At 39.7% G+C, this 13,155-nt stretch overlaps 2 protein-coding genes across 10 annotated transcripts in view; one reads left to right on the top strand and one right to left on the bottom strand.

Annotated features, from left to right (window-relative positions):
• Positions 1 to 13,155, bottom strand: part of LOC145937572 (uncharacterized) — a 184,819-nt gene that overhangs the window by 83,725 nt on the left and 87,939 nt on the right. The window lies entirely within an intron of this gene.
• Positions 1 to 13,155, top strand: part of LOC145937553 (RNA binding protein fox-1 homolog 2) — a 263,968-nt gene that overhangs the window by 187,404 nt on the left and 63,409 nt on the right. For 7 of the 9 annotated variants that reach the window (XM_083040661.1, XM_083040660.1, XM_083040659.1 and 4 more), the window contains one exon: positions 7,753 to 7,845. The exons of the other annotated variants lie outside the window; for them this stretch is intronic. In XM_083040661.1, coding sequence (XP_082896787.1) covers positions 7,753 to 7,845 — 93 coding nt within the window. The remainder of the gene's footprint in view (positions 1 to 7,752; positions 7,846 to 13,155) is intronic. 9 annotated transcript variants of the gene reach the window in all.

Below are 13,155 nucleotides of genomic sequence, written 5' to 3'. Positions count from 1 at the left end.
TATACGAACTCGTCATCATTATCCTCCTTCCATATGGCATCGCGAAACCGTATCCTCGTCGTCCGTCTGTTCGGTGACTGTACAACTCCTAAATCATCGTAAACGCAGGGTTCTATTTGGACATAGAATTAATTTCCTTAATTGCGAATTTTTTATTATTAAACACTTGAGAGATTATCTGAATATGACTTATTAATATAGATGAGAATACACAGTTTGTTTAGATCCTCCGTCATGTCCATTTCTGAATTTTTTTGTGCAATGAAATAATACTACAGGTTTTTATAATAAGACTATTTCGTTTATTTAAAGATATTTTATTTATGAAGGTTCAATAGACAATATATAAAAAAAGTACTTTCTTATTTTATCTGATTATATAAATATTTTCAATGAAGAGAATTAATTTCTTTCAAATTAACAAAGAATTAATTGTTTTTATATACCTGACATTAAAATATTCCGTTTAGGAAAATTAAAGTTTGTAAAGTTAAAAAGCGATTTAATCGAAAGTTTCGTAATTCTCTAATATTAAACATTTCCATGTAATATATGAAAAGCCATATACATCGGTATTTTGAAAATAAGAGATTTAACAGCTTAAAACGGTAGATCTGAACATACGGCCGACAATCACAAGTTATATGGATGCACTCAGCATCCCACTTCCGGCGCCGCATTAACACATTTCATCGTACTTGGTATTCTTGGCGAGAGGTAACGCGACACAAGTCATTAAACAGATGCGACCGCAAGAACCGAACATGGCCTTTTAACACCCCGCATCAACTCGCTTACCGCAGTGTTCTCGATCTCGCGAAATTTCGCTGTCTCGTTCTTATATTGCGCTCGGTTTCGATACATTCCGCGTAATTAATTATAATCGATTGTGCGTTGTACGCTCTTTTGTCTTTCGCGCCGCATGTCGGTCGTATTTGCGATGTACGTACATATTTTATCCCGAGCGGGAAAACTTCCGTTTGTTGCCGGGCTGATTAATGAGCATTTTCTCGCACTCGACGTTCAATTAATACACCGTTTCCCGCTTTCACAAGACAACGAACGTCCGCATTAATATCTCGCGCGGATTTAACAATTCGAATGCAGCTTCCACGGCTCATTAATTTGATACTAACTGTAAATCGTAAATTATGACAGATTATATATTAAAGATGTGTTATATAGACGTACCGAAAATGATAGACGAACGAAAATTTAATATCGAAGGTAATCAATTTAACGTGCAATTTCCTCTATATTTCTTTACCTATAATAGTTCTATCGTGTCGAAATACATGTCTAATCGATATTTTATAGAGCGAATATACAGAAAGAATGACTGGTTCTGAATTAAACTCGAGCTGCGATGAGGTAAACATTTTTTTCCCGCAGATTTTGCGGCTAACATTATTACGAATCCGCAACGTAGCGTGTAAGATGACCATCTACAGGGCATATACTAATTATGGTCGGGCGTTTCCACGGTAAGAGTACATGTGGTTAATTGTCGGGTTGAAAGAGCAGCGTAAGAAAGCCGTGGCCTCTTTGATACAGACCCCTGATTAATCGCGACCGCGCGGCTTCGTTAAACAGGCCACCCTGAAAACCAAGGATGACCCTCCTCTACGTATAGTTGGCAGAAACTCCGAAACTGTTCGCGCGAAATTCACGGTCTTCAGCGAAATCGAAACTATGCGCAATTTACGGCACAAATTGTAACGCTACACTAATTATTAACGGGATACAATGCATTATTATTCGACTTGATAATCTTCCGTGAAGTTTGAACAGTTGTTACTCTTACAAAGTTTATCCCAATTATTGCAGTTCTGTCTTTTAACTTTGATTGCATCAACAATTATTGACGTTCGTTAATGCTTTACTTTAAGTAATGTAAAAGCTTTTTACTTCATCATCTTAAAAGTTTGCTTTATTTAATAATTTTTTTTGTTTTGTTTTAATGAAGATCGTTAAGAGAAGACTGGTTAGTGTTAACTTACAACTAATACAATCCTATTATGTGAGATATATATACTTATCGCGTTGCGCGAGAACTTAAGTACGCTTTTTGTATAGGAAAACTGTCGAAAGTTGACAAATATTTACATCGCTTTTAGGTCACGTTCTTTCGTAGATCCGCGTAGATTTGCGTCAACGGAAATAGGGCGGTACGTACGTTTTGTATCGTATCCACTTTAAGAGGTGAATCCGCGGCAGAATTCACGGAGAATTAATTTCCTGGTGCTTGTTCTCGAATATACCCGCGGCGTGCACGTCAGCTGCAATTTTCCGAAGCTCGATAAGAGCTTAAGGAAGTTTTCGTCCAGGATCACGATCCGCCCGTCACGAGAGCGCCGGAGCTTTTGACGTAAGAAATACGAGCGGCCAACGGGCTACGCTGGTTTTAGCTCACGTTTATGTTCGTGGAAATTACTGTGAAAGGAAAAAAAAGACCTCGAGAGAGAGATCTCCACGATACACCCGCGTACGATCTTTCTTCTACGATCGGGATTGCGGACGATGAGTTCGGACTTTTTCTATAAATTATGAACGTAGACGTTCGCGTTGATCGTTTCTCACACAAAATATCGCTGGTTATTATATTCCGAATCGCGAGATAATAATTTCTTTATGTCTCATATTATCTTGATTTTATTATTTTATTTTCTATTTTCGATGCAATAATTCTGATTATAATTTGCAATAAATTATAATAAAGGCAAAGCCTGTTTAAAAATTTTTGTATACGCGAGATTTTATTTACCGCCTTTAGACAAGCGCACTAAAGTGCACGTAAAGTTACATAGTTAGATCGTGTAAAATTGTAAAAGAAAATAGAATTTTATTAAAAAAGTAATCTCCGTAAAAATAGTCTGATAATTTTCGAGCGTATGTTATCGAGAAACTTTAATCGAATATCTATATATGGTACCTAAATCACTCTTACATCGTTTAAAATCAACTTTTAGATCTAAGGAGGGAAAAATCACACAATCCGACAAGATCTATCCGGTAATGTTCGTGCAGAGTTAGATCACAGTTAGATTTTCGACACAGATTTTCTCGTATAAGCGGATATTATGGTAATGATATTCTCATAATGACAAAATGATTAGAATATTACATCATCCCTCTTTCCCTCTTTCTTGCCTCGACGCTGCCGCGATTATACCAAAGTATTAAAACGAAAAGCGATCGAATTCAAGCAGCATCGAGCAAACTGTTAACGATCCGAGATAGATGTATGGTTATGCGGCGGAAAAGTCGTTGTGTATGCATTGGATATGCAAATAAATTCTGCCGCGGTTTGAACAGGATCGTATATTTTTGCTCCCGAGATCCTGAAAATATCCGCGCGCTCGCTCGCGCGATCATTAACATTACGGTAATTTCCCAGGCGAATCGTCGTCGAGCGAGTACAAGATTACAAAATCGCGTATTGCAATTTTATTAAAGTACAGTCGGCGTTCGCGAATATTTCACGAACAAATATTAACTAAGCAACCTTGCGCAGAGTTATGATTTTTTTTCCCTTTTAAATTATGTAACAAGGAAAAAATAGAGATATGTGAAAATGTATGATTAAAATTTGAGACGCGCGCGGTGAATTTTTAATATGAAATACAGAAGTTTGCAGTGGAGATTTTTTTTGGTGAAACATTATATATGATACGCCAAATATCATCTTTTTATTTACGTATTCTTTAATTAATTTCAAAGTGCACGCCAAGTCCACCAGAGATATATTAAAGTCCGCTTATATCGCAAATTAATTTATATACAGACATTTAATTTTATACACCGAGGTTTATTCCGCGATTTTTGAGACAGAGAACAAAGAACATTCTTATCTTCTTTTCTACGCGCGTTTTACTTAAATAATAATAATATTTCGACAAGAACGTACGTGTATTCGTGCCGTAATTACGGGCAGCCATTAAATACACTTTAGTTAGAGCGATGGGGCTGAAAAAGCCGTGTCAACATTCTGCGATACCTGTGCAAAGAGCCCCCGACCGCGTTGTTAATTATTCGCCCCAGTCTCTCTCTCTCTCTATCCCGGATCTTGTCCTGCGACATCGTTCTCCATTTCCGGTTACAAAGGAATCTACCGTGTATATATCTTCTCTGTTTGGATCTAGTTAATTCTGCGAAGAGAGAGGCATCCTCCGCTCTCTCCCTTTGGCGGCAATAATTGATATTGTTATGTGTTGAACCGCGCGTTATATTCGAACGAGACCTCCAACTGCAATTGTAAACGGAATGTTATTCGCGTTCGCAATTGATCCAAGTATACGTATACAATTCTCCGGGATACCATCTCCGATTCCTCGCGTTTTTCTTGAAAATCTGAAACCGGTCTCCGTCGTTTTTCCACTCAAGCTGTATTTATTATTTTATTAAACGAGTCGCCAGCCGGTCGTTTAAAGGAATTACGGAATTATCGCGAAGCGCTCGGATTATTAAAAGAGAAACTCCTGGAAACTTAAACCCCCGACGACTAAAAATATATCGCAGAGACGGAACTTTTTTGCGCTCGTCGCGCGTAGCTCTTCAGCTTTTCTCGCTTGTTCGATTCATAAATCCCATTTTCCGCGGTATATTCCTCGTCGTTTCTCATCCCTGATTAGAAAACTTTGCCGTCGGACCGTCTGCCGGCGATGCCATACTTGATTTGGCTTTAATGCGATCTTCCGGACGGCAATAGCCCCGTGGAGCCTGTAACCGCTTTCTAACAACAGCTTCATCGCTCGAAAAGGGAATGAAACGGATGGCGCGAGCGAAAGACATCAGCGCGGAAACTCGATTATCCCGCCGTTCTTTTTCACTCGCTAACGAAGGAGAGAAGCTGCCATTCCGTTAATTCGATTTGGTCCCGAACTTCGATTAAATCCTTTTAACGATAAAAGCACTCGCGATTTCGATCGCTCGCACTTACGAGACGGATATAAAGATCGGAACTTTACGAAATTTACGCGAATTTACGACGTAGTATTATTTAGATCGACGTGATTGTGCAGTAATTTCTGTCGAGAATCGTTTAGGAGAAATTTCGCCATGATTTAACTCTGGAGAGACCATTCGTTCATGTTGATAAATATTCATATTAATTTCTATATAGAATTATGCAAAGTCATAGGACGGTATGATTGATAGTACACTTTCCTTCAATGTATATGTAATGTCGGTATTCAAGCACAGTTTTTCGATAAAGTCACGTTTGAGGGATAGTGAGTCATATTTTAGGGATGATGTGAGTCATCTTGATAATATCGACAAGGCGTTATCATAACGAAATGCCTGATAGAAATTGATATCCTGTGACAGCGCGATCGATCACGATCACGATTCGGTCGCTTATATATTATATTTATACGTGAAAATTTTATGTTAGAAAGATATTATTATTTTTTAAATTCTATGATATAACCGTAGCAATAATCTGCGAAAATATAGCGAGAGCGTTCGTAGTGTCAGAAGTCGCGTTATACAATCCTTGATAATATTCAGTAACTTTGGGGAAACAAGAGAGAACTTATGGCGCGATAATGTAAGGAACAGAATCGACCGCGAGTTATCGTAGAGCGATATCTTAGGTAGCCACGTTTTCAGGGGGAAAACTTGACTGCAGGCAGCGCAATCGATTGTGCCCTTCCTTGACGGGAATCATCTTCTTCCGTGAGATAGCGTGCGGTCGTGATACGTGTTATCTCTCTCTTTTTCCCTCCCCTCCTCTCTCTCTCTCTCTCTCTCTCTCTCTCTCTCTCTTTCTAGGAACTTCGCCATTCAGTTCACCATTCAGTTCGCCGCGATATCGCCGCGTATATTCCGAAGTCGAACTGAAGTCTCTTGGTACTCTTCTCGACGACACCCTCGATTCTAATCTTTTTACGCCTCCCACGCAATTTCCTGTCGTCGTCGTCGACGTCTTTCGCAGCGACGATGAAAATTCATAACGCATAGACGGGAATATACACATATACACACACACACACACACATAGAGACATAATACATATATACAACACACCTTGTCCCTCACACTTTCCTTTACGCGTGTCTAACTTGTTCCCTTCCGATCAAATATTTATTTTTTTTATTCATTTTTTTCTCGTACACGCACCTCTCGATACAAGCAAGAGTCTTTAATGATATGACGATGACCGTGGTATGACATGATACAATATGATATGATAATGAGATGATTAATGTGACCATGACCATGATTTTCTTACCATGATTTTTATATCTACTTATTTGTTGCACGTTGTTTGGTGCGTCTCCGTAAGCAGTATGAGGCGCTCGCAGACCCCCTGGTCGTCGACATTTCGAAAAAAGTGTCCCTATCCTTTAAAAAAAAAATAGAAAAAAATAACGAGAAACTTGACGCGGCGCGATTTTATTCGCGATTCTTTTGATGCTCTAAAAGCGACTCTCAACCCTTCCAAGCCCTTGGCTCGAAAAAACAGCCGTTTTGCATCAATTGCAATTTTGTTTTATTTGCGAATTTTTTAGATTGACATGGAAATATATATCAATTGAAAGATTGTTCGGTAAGATCATTAATATTAAGGACATTTGAATTAAATTTGACAAGTTTCTTTAATTTGATGTTTTATGCTGTTGTATACGATTAAATCTCTACGTTTTAAAGACTCTATGTGACATTTAACGGGTTTTAATAATCCTAAAAATAATTACATTTTTCTAAACTCGATTTCATTATTTTACATTAATGACGCAATTTTGTTTTCAAGCATTAAGCGCCATCGAGTTTTCAGTTGCATCCTAAAAGTATTTGAAATAATAAAGCAATACAGGCTCTAGCTATCGATGTCTACTTTCGTGATAGTGAAATAAAAGAAGCATGAGATAAATGGAGGAAAATCCAAAAAAAACTCTGTCTTGAGCCTCGAAAATTAATTAACGCGCGTCTCGCGATATATATATATATACAACGGCCGAACCAGAGAGAAAGGGAGAGACGACTATTATGCGTCAAAGAAATAAATAAAGCCGCTGTCGAGGGGTTGAGGGTGATGGAAGGGTTCAAAGAGAGAAAGAGAGGAGCACAAAAGAGCTGGCCGGTGTCGCCCGCGGCCGGGCTGAAGAATCGAGGCTTTCTGCATCTTTTCCATCTACTTCCTCGATGGAAGATCGATCTCCGTTCGAAACCTCGTTTATACGACGATATTCGCCTCGTAAATCTGTCGAAAAATTAGAAGCGTAAAGAGCTCAACGTCACGAGCAAGAGAGGCATATCTTCGCGATAATTCGAAGCTAAACGAGAAAATATTCCTATAAATTATATACCTTCCGATAAAACGTGTGTTTTTTTCTTTTCAATCGAGTTTAACATGCATCTTCGTGCAAATAAAAATTCTTATATATTTCGATCAACATAGTACAGTATAATATGTAATATAAAATTGACGCGCTCTTTTCCGTTTTATTTCAGTGAATGAGATCGTCGTGGCACGAAAGAGAGGATAATTCTCTCCTTCTCCGATATCGCGCCCCGGCGATCTCTTTCAGAGCATCCCTTACATATGTACACTTCCCCTATTCCTATATAACGTGTACATATATTATATAGTAATATACGTGATATAACGCGTGAGCGCGCGCGTGTATTATATGTGCACGCGCGTGCAATGACGAAATGTCGGCCCAGCCAGTCGGCTTTTTGCGAAGCGCTGGCAGTCTGTAAGTTGAGTTTAATGCATGTTGTTTTGTCTGTCCTTGCATGCAGGGATTCGGTTTTGTAACATTCGCAAATAGTGCTGACGCGGACCGGGCACGTGAGAGGCTACACGGCACCGTGGTTGAGGGCAGAAAGATTGAGGTGTGCATGAACTTTCTTATACTTAAATATATATATATATATACATACATATATATATACATCGCCATTAATCCATTTCGTATAGATGTGTTTTCTTTCAGGAAAATCGAGTGGGCGCATTTTTATAAAAATGCGTGCACTAAAATACGGCGACCACGATATAAAACTCGACTTGTTCAAAAATCTCACGATGAATTTACGATTCATTCTCAAAATACGAATTTTCCGAATTTTCCGTCGAGTAGATATGGTGGTCGCCAGATAGTTTTAAGTCAGACACTTCGGCGAATGTCCATCTTTCGCGATTGTAAAGTTTCTTCAACATTATTTGACTAATAATTAATGATATATGCTATTGTTAATTTATTATGAATTATGTTTGCGTTCTGAAATATAAAAAGAATAGAAGGTGGACACGCGTTCGTTGCGAAGGCTGTAGATGTAAGAAACTAGATTTAAATCGCGATCGAGATGTCGAATTGACGAACGGTAATCGTAGATCTCCGTTTAGCGCGAAACGAGCCTACGATTCGAGATATTCGACAATCCGTCTCTCGCGATTCGACGGAGCCTCTTGTCCGAGAGAGACAGCTAGATCGCGCGGTAATTAACAAAACGCGAGGTAATTTTGCGGGCTCCAGATAGAGAGTTGAATCGCGAAGAGGGGCTGCGGAGGGGAATAAGAGATTTCTCTCGTGGCCTGGATCAAGCTGATTGATGGCCACTCGATTGGATCGTCGAGTGGTCCGCGAGCCGCCGATTGGCTGGCGAGGCTCGATCTCCGCTCGAGGGCCTCGGATGATCAGCAAATTCTCTTTTCGATTGATCGGCCACTTGGTCGGTGAAAATCGGTACTGGAGAAAGTCCTTCTCGTCGAGCGATCCGTCTGCGAGTCATTTTATACGCATATCTGCTTTTTTTTTTTTTTTTTTTTTTTTCCGATCACAATACGGCACCTTAATAGATTCTTGAAACGTGCGCGCTTATACGAGGATTCATAATAAAAGTTCGCTTAATTAGTGTATCTCGAGCTCCGGAATTATCTTCGCGTAGTCGTCGAACCAATTGTATTCCCTGCTATAATTACGCATGAATTTGATAAAGCTCCGTCGGATCGACCGGAGGATAAACGAGGCGATCAAACAAGATGGCAACGATTGTGTCAAAATAGACTACACTTTCATTAAAATAGAAGAATGTGATTTAAGCCCGATAAATCAATTAATTTATTTATTTTATCTCGCGATTTGTAATTAAAAATGCTTGTCTATATGGCGCGTGATAATTCGGTTCCCTTGCTGCACCGAAAATCTTGACACTCTTGCCTGTAGTACAGACAGCTCTCAGCTTTGATCATCGCGTACGGCTTTCATAGCTCTCGACTGCCACCGCGATAACCGCAGCATCTGCTGCGTCGATGCTGATACCAAACAACAACGGTTTAGCTTAATTGAACAACTCGATTAGTTATCTTCTCGTAGCGGCCGGAGCCGATCTCGTACGCGTCGCGTGAACCAGCTTTAGCTTCATTTAACTCACAATCGCGCCTTTGAAATACATGGTTCGATATTACGATAGATCGCGCGAATCGAGACTCTTTCAACAATTGTCTCTCTGTAACTATTTCAATTAAAATTCAATATCTCGGTGAAGCTAATGAAGGGATTTGTCGTCGTCTATATATATATTTCTTCCGTTTCTTCATACTTTGAAAGGATCGTCGCGAAAGAACGACACGAGGGAAATTGCTTCCGAGAAGATCCCCGGCGCATTTTCCTCTGTCGTCATTATTATATAGCTTTTCGGACGTAATAGGATTATATTCTTAAATCACGGTCAGTGATTACTTCTTTGGATTTTTTCCGGTTCGATAGTGGCGTCTCTGTTCGATCAGAGACCGGTCCTTCTTACGGCGACTTTAATGGCTCAATTAAAGCTGGAAAATCCGATCTTTCGATACGCGATAGTTTGGTGCGAATTTTCTGAAAGCAAGAACTTCATATAAAATCGGACGCATTCTTCTATTAAATCGTCGAACGAAATTTCTTACGACAGATCTCGAAAATAACGATAAAATACGACAAAATACCGTTGCCAATCTTCTTCGCCTCGAGGATCCTCGAATAAATGCCCAAAGCGAATAAAAAGAGACGCATCTCGGGGTTGCTTGCCAACGCGGATTCGAAACGTCACGTTGTTGAAGTGTGTCGCGCTTTAAATTCTCGTTTGCACCACTGTCATCCCTTCCTCTCTCTCCGAGAGAGAACGGTCTTGTTAAACAAGAAACGGAAAAAGATTCGCGTTGGCGGTGCTGCCTCGGATGCAAAGTGAACGAAGTTGAAGGGGTGGACGCGCTCGAAACAATGCGATCGTCGAACGACAAGTAAACGAACCGCATACAAAGGAGCTGGAAAATCCGCTAGTTGGACGATCCGGCCCGTTGTGCGCGGCTGGTTCGGCTACTGTTCAGAAACAGGATAACCAAAAGCGAAGCAAAGCAAAATACGGTCGTGTCTCACGCAGATCTCCTGTTGTTCTATAGAGAGAGCTTCTGCGCGAGAGAAAGAGAAAAGAGAGAATAGAAAAGAGCGAGCGAAAGAGACTCGTACTGAGAATAAAAATCGATTGAAAAAAATCTGAGAGAGCGAGCGATAGAGACAAAAGAACAGATGGTCGATCGCGGATCGATCGATCGGGTCAGTTTGGGAGAAAGAGCGAGAGAGATTAACAAATGGGCATACGCTGTGATCGTGGGACACTGAGGGGGCCGCTCAAATAATAGGACCTCGCAAAGTGTCCGAAAAGGTAAGGAAACCAGCGGGAATGCCGTTTTTTACCGGCGAGCAAAAAGAGTCCGGAGTCATATGTATATAATGAGAAATGCAACTCGCACTTGTGCCCGCTCTCTCACGCGATATTACACGAGAATTCGTGCCACGGTCGATTTTTCACTTGTGAATTAAGTCTTTCTGTGTTTCTTTTATTTTTTTTTTTCTTGTTTCTCTTTGTCCGATTACTTTTCTACACACGCGTTTTCTGCATTTCTAGCATTAAGTGAAATTTCCGATAGCTTTTTATCGAGAGATTATACTTTCGCACGTGTGACGAAGTATTTGTTCTGAGGGAATAAAAAATCTTTTTTTTTTTTTTTTAATTTTATAATTTACGGATTTGTTTTCTAGAAAAGGAAAATATATATATTTTTTTTAAATAAAAGTATTCTATATTTTTATCGCAAAGAGAAATATATTTTAAAATTTGTGAAAACAAATAAAATATAATTAGAAACACACAACTGCTGCATGAATAGTTCGTCATCTGTGAGTTTATTTTAGTTTTATTTTATTATTTTTTATGATCTGTATATATATATTTTTTTTATTTAACAACACGTTTCTAATCTCTCTTCTTTTGTCTATTTTTTTCGACCGGCACACGCGTAGCGCTTACTTTCTCCTAAAATAAAATTACTTACAATTTATCATGTAACCAAACAAAAATAATAGATTTAAGATATAACAATTATATGTAAGCTAATTAGTAATTAGACATAAGGGTAGTAAAACGCATGGAGGACTCAAGTACTTTCGCAAATGGCAACCGAGACAATCGAAAAAACAGCTACGCTAATTACGCGTGATAATGGCACATTAATGACTTTTCTTCCACGAGCAATTTGCATTTTATTTGTATACACTTGCGATCGAATTTTAACAAAGAGGCAGGCATGTGCCTTCGCGCATCCACGCCCCATCGTCAATTATGACGCGAGAGCAGTTTCAGAACGATTATATCTCGTACGTCATCACTCTTACGCGACGACATTTGACCCGTTTTACTCAAGTACTAAGTACCTAAGGTCCTTTGTTGAATTTTCTAAGAGCCGCCGTAAAGCGTAAAGAGCGAGAGAGGTTAAAAAAGGCGCGGAGGCTAAAACGCCAGTCCAGGGACCAACGAGATGGCAAAGAATGAGAACGAACTCTAACGAGAATTCTTTTACGCGTAATTTTCTCACGAACGTGACGTAGCACTTTAATTGCGGAAGAGATTAGGGAGGGATCTTAAATTAGAGACTGCGCCTTTTTTTTATTGCCACCCCCCCACCCTGCTTTCTCGCCGTTAATTTCCAGCCGACGGAGTTCCGAAAAGGACGTGGTATATAAAAATTCGCCCATATATATGTACGCAAATATTCCGGCGGGAATTTCTCGAAATTCACGTAAACCGATATGTTCATCGTAGCAATTATACGGGTAGAGAGAGTGGAAGATTTGAGGAGAAACGCAATTAGCCGTTGCGAATTTCTCACCAAGTTCCCCCGTGGGAGGACCGGTACTTTATTAGCTAATCTCTCCCGAGAGACTTTTTAATTACCGCTCCGCGACTTTTTATACTGTGTCCGATTCTCTCTCTTCGGCTTTAAATAATTCTGGACATTAATCCGACTCAATGACTTCGGAAATTGGATCCTCGAATAGTACGCAGTTCGGGAGCTCTCTAAATTCGATCATTGATTTTATATATCGATTTAACGTGCGATGATGAGACACATTTATTTCCCCCTTCTTTTAACGACAACATAATTCGGCAGAGAAATTGCTTTTTTTAATTTTTTACGGGATAACAAGCGACAGCAAGCTACGCGTATTCACATTTCACGCGCAATTTAGCGCGCCCTTCGATGGGAAACGAACTCGCTCGTTCGTGAAATTTGAGGTTGCTCATCACGTGTTCATCACCGATATATCCTCGCAAAACTGAGGAAATCGATGGACAAAATTGAGGAATAAAGATTTAAATAAAAATTGAAATCGAAAAATCTCAAGAGAAAATGAATTTTAAATGCAAAACTTTCAAATATGCAGAATTTAGCTATACGGATTATACATTATTCATGAATCGATAGGAAAGAAACATTTACATAATGACGCTAAATATTAAACTTTTCCGAAGCATAATTCTAATGAAAAATATACGGTACACGGAAGTGTACACGACTTGCTCCAATCGGCGAGTATACAGAAAAAAATATTATCTTCTCAACCGAGAGGCAGACTTTTATTCGTCGTTATTAATCTTTAACACGCGACTGAACTTTTTGCCACCAAACGCGCGTTTCGCGTCGCATCGACGAATTCATTTATCGATTCGCGGGGTGGGTCTTTTCATTTCGCCCCGTTAGCTGCCTACGTCCCTTGCAACGAGAAAGGTGCAGACGCGAACTCCGGAAGGAAACGAAGGCGGGGGAGAGAGGGGTGACTTTCGATAGTCGAGGAGTATCGAACTGGGAGACGTTTGCGCAGAAACCGT

This window comes from Prenolepis imparis, unplaced genomic scaffold, assembly GCF_030444845.1.
Source record: "Prenolepis imparis isolate NDT839.2.m4 unplaced genomic scaffold, iyPreImpa1.0 SCAF_6, whole genome shotgun sequence".
Taxonomy (NCBI): Eukaryota; Metazoa; Arthropoda; class Insecta; order Hymenoptera; family Formicidae; genus Prenolepis; species Prenolepis imparis.
Note: the sequence above shows the minus strand (reverse complement) of the source record. Positions and strands in the feature narration are given on the sequence as shown.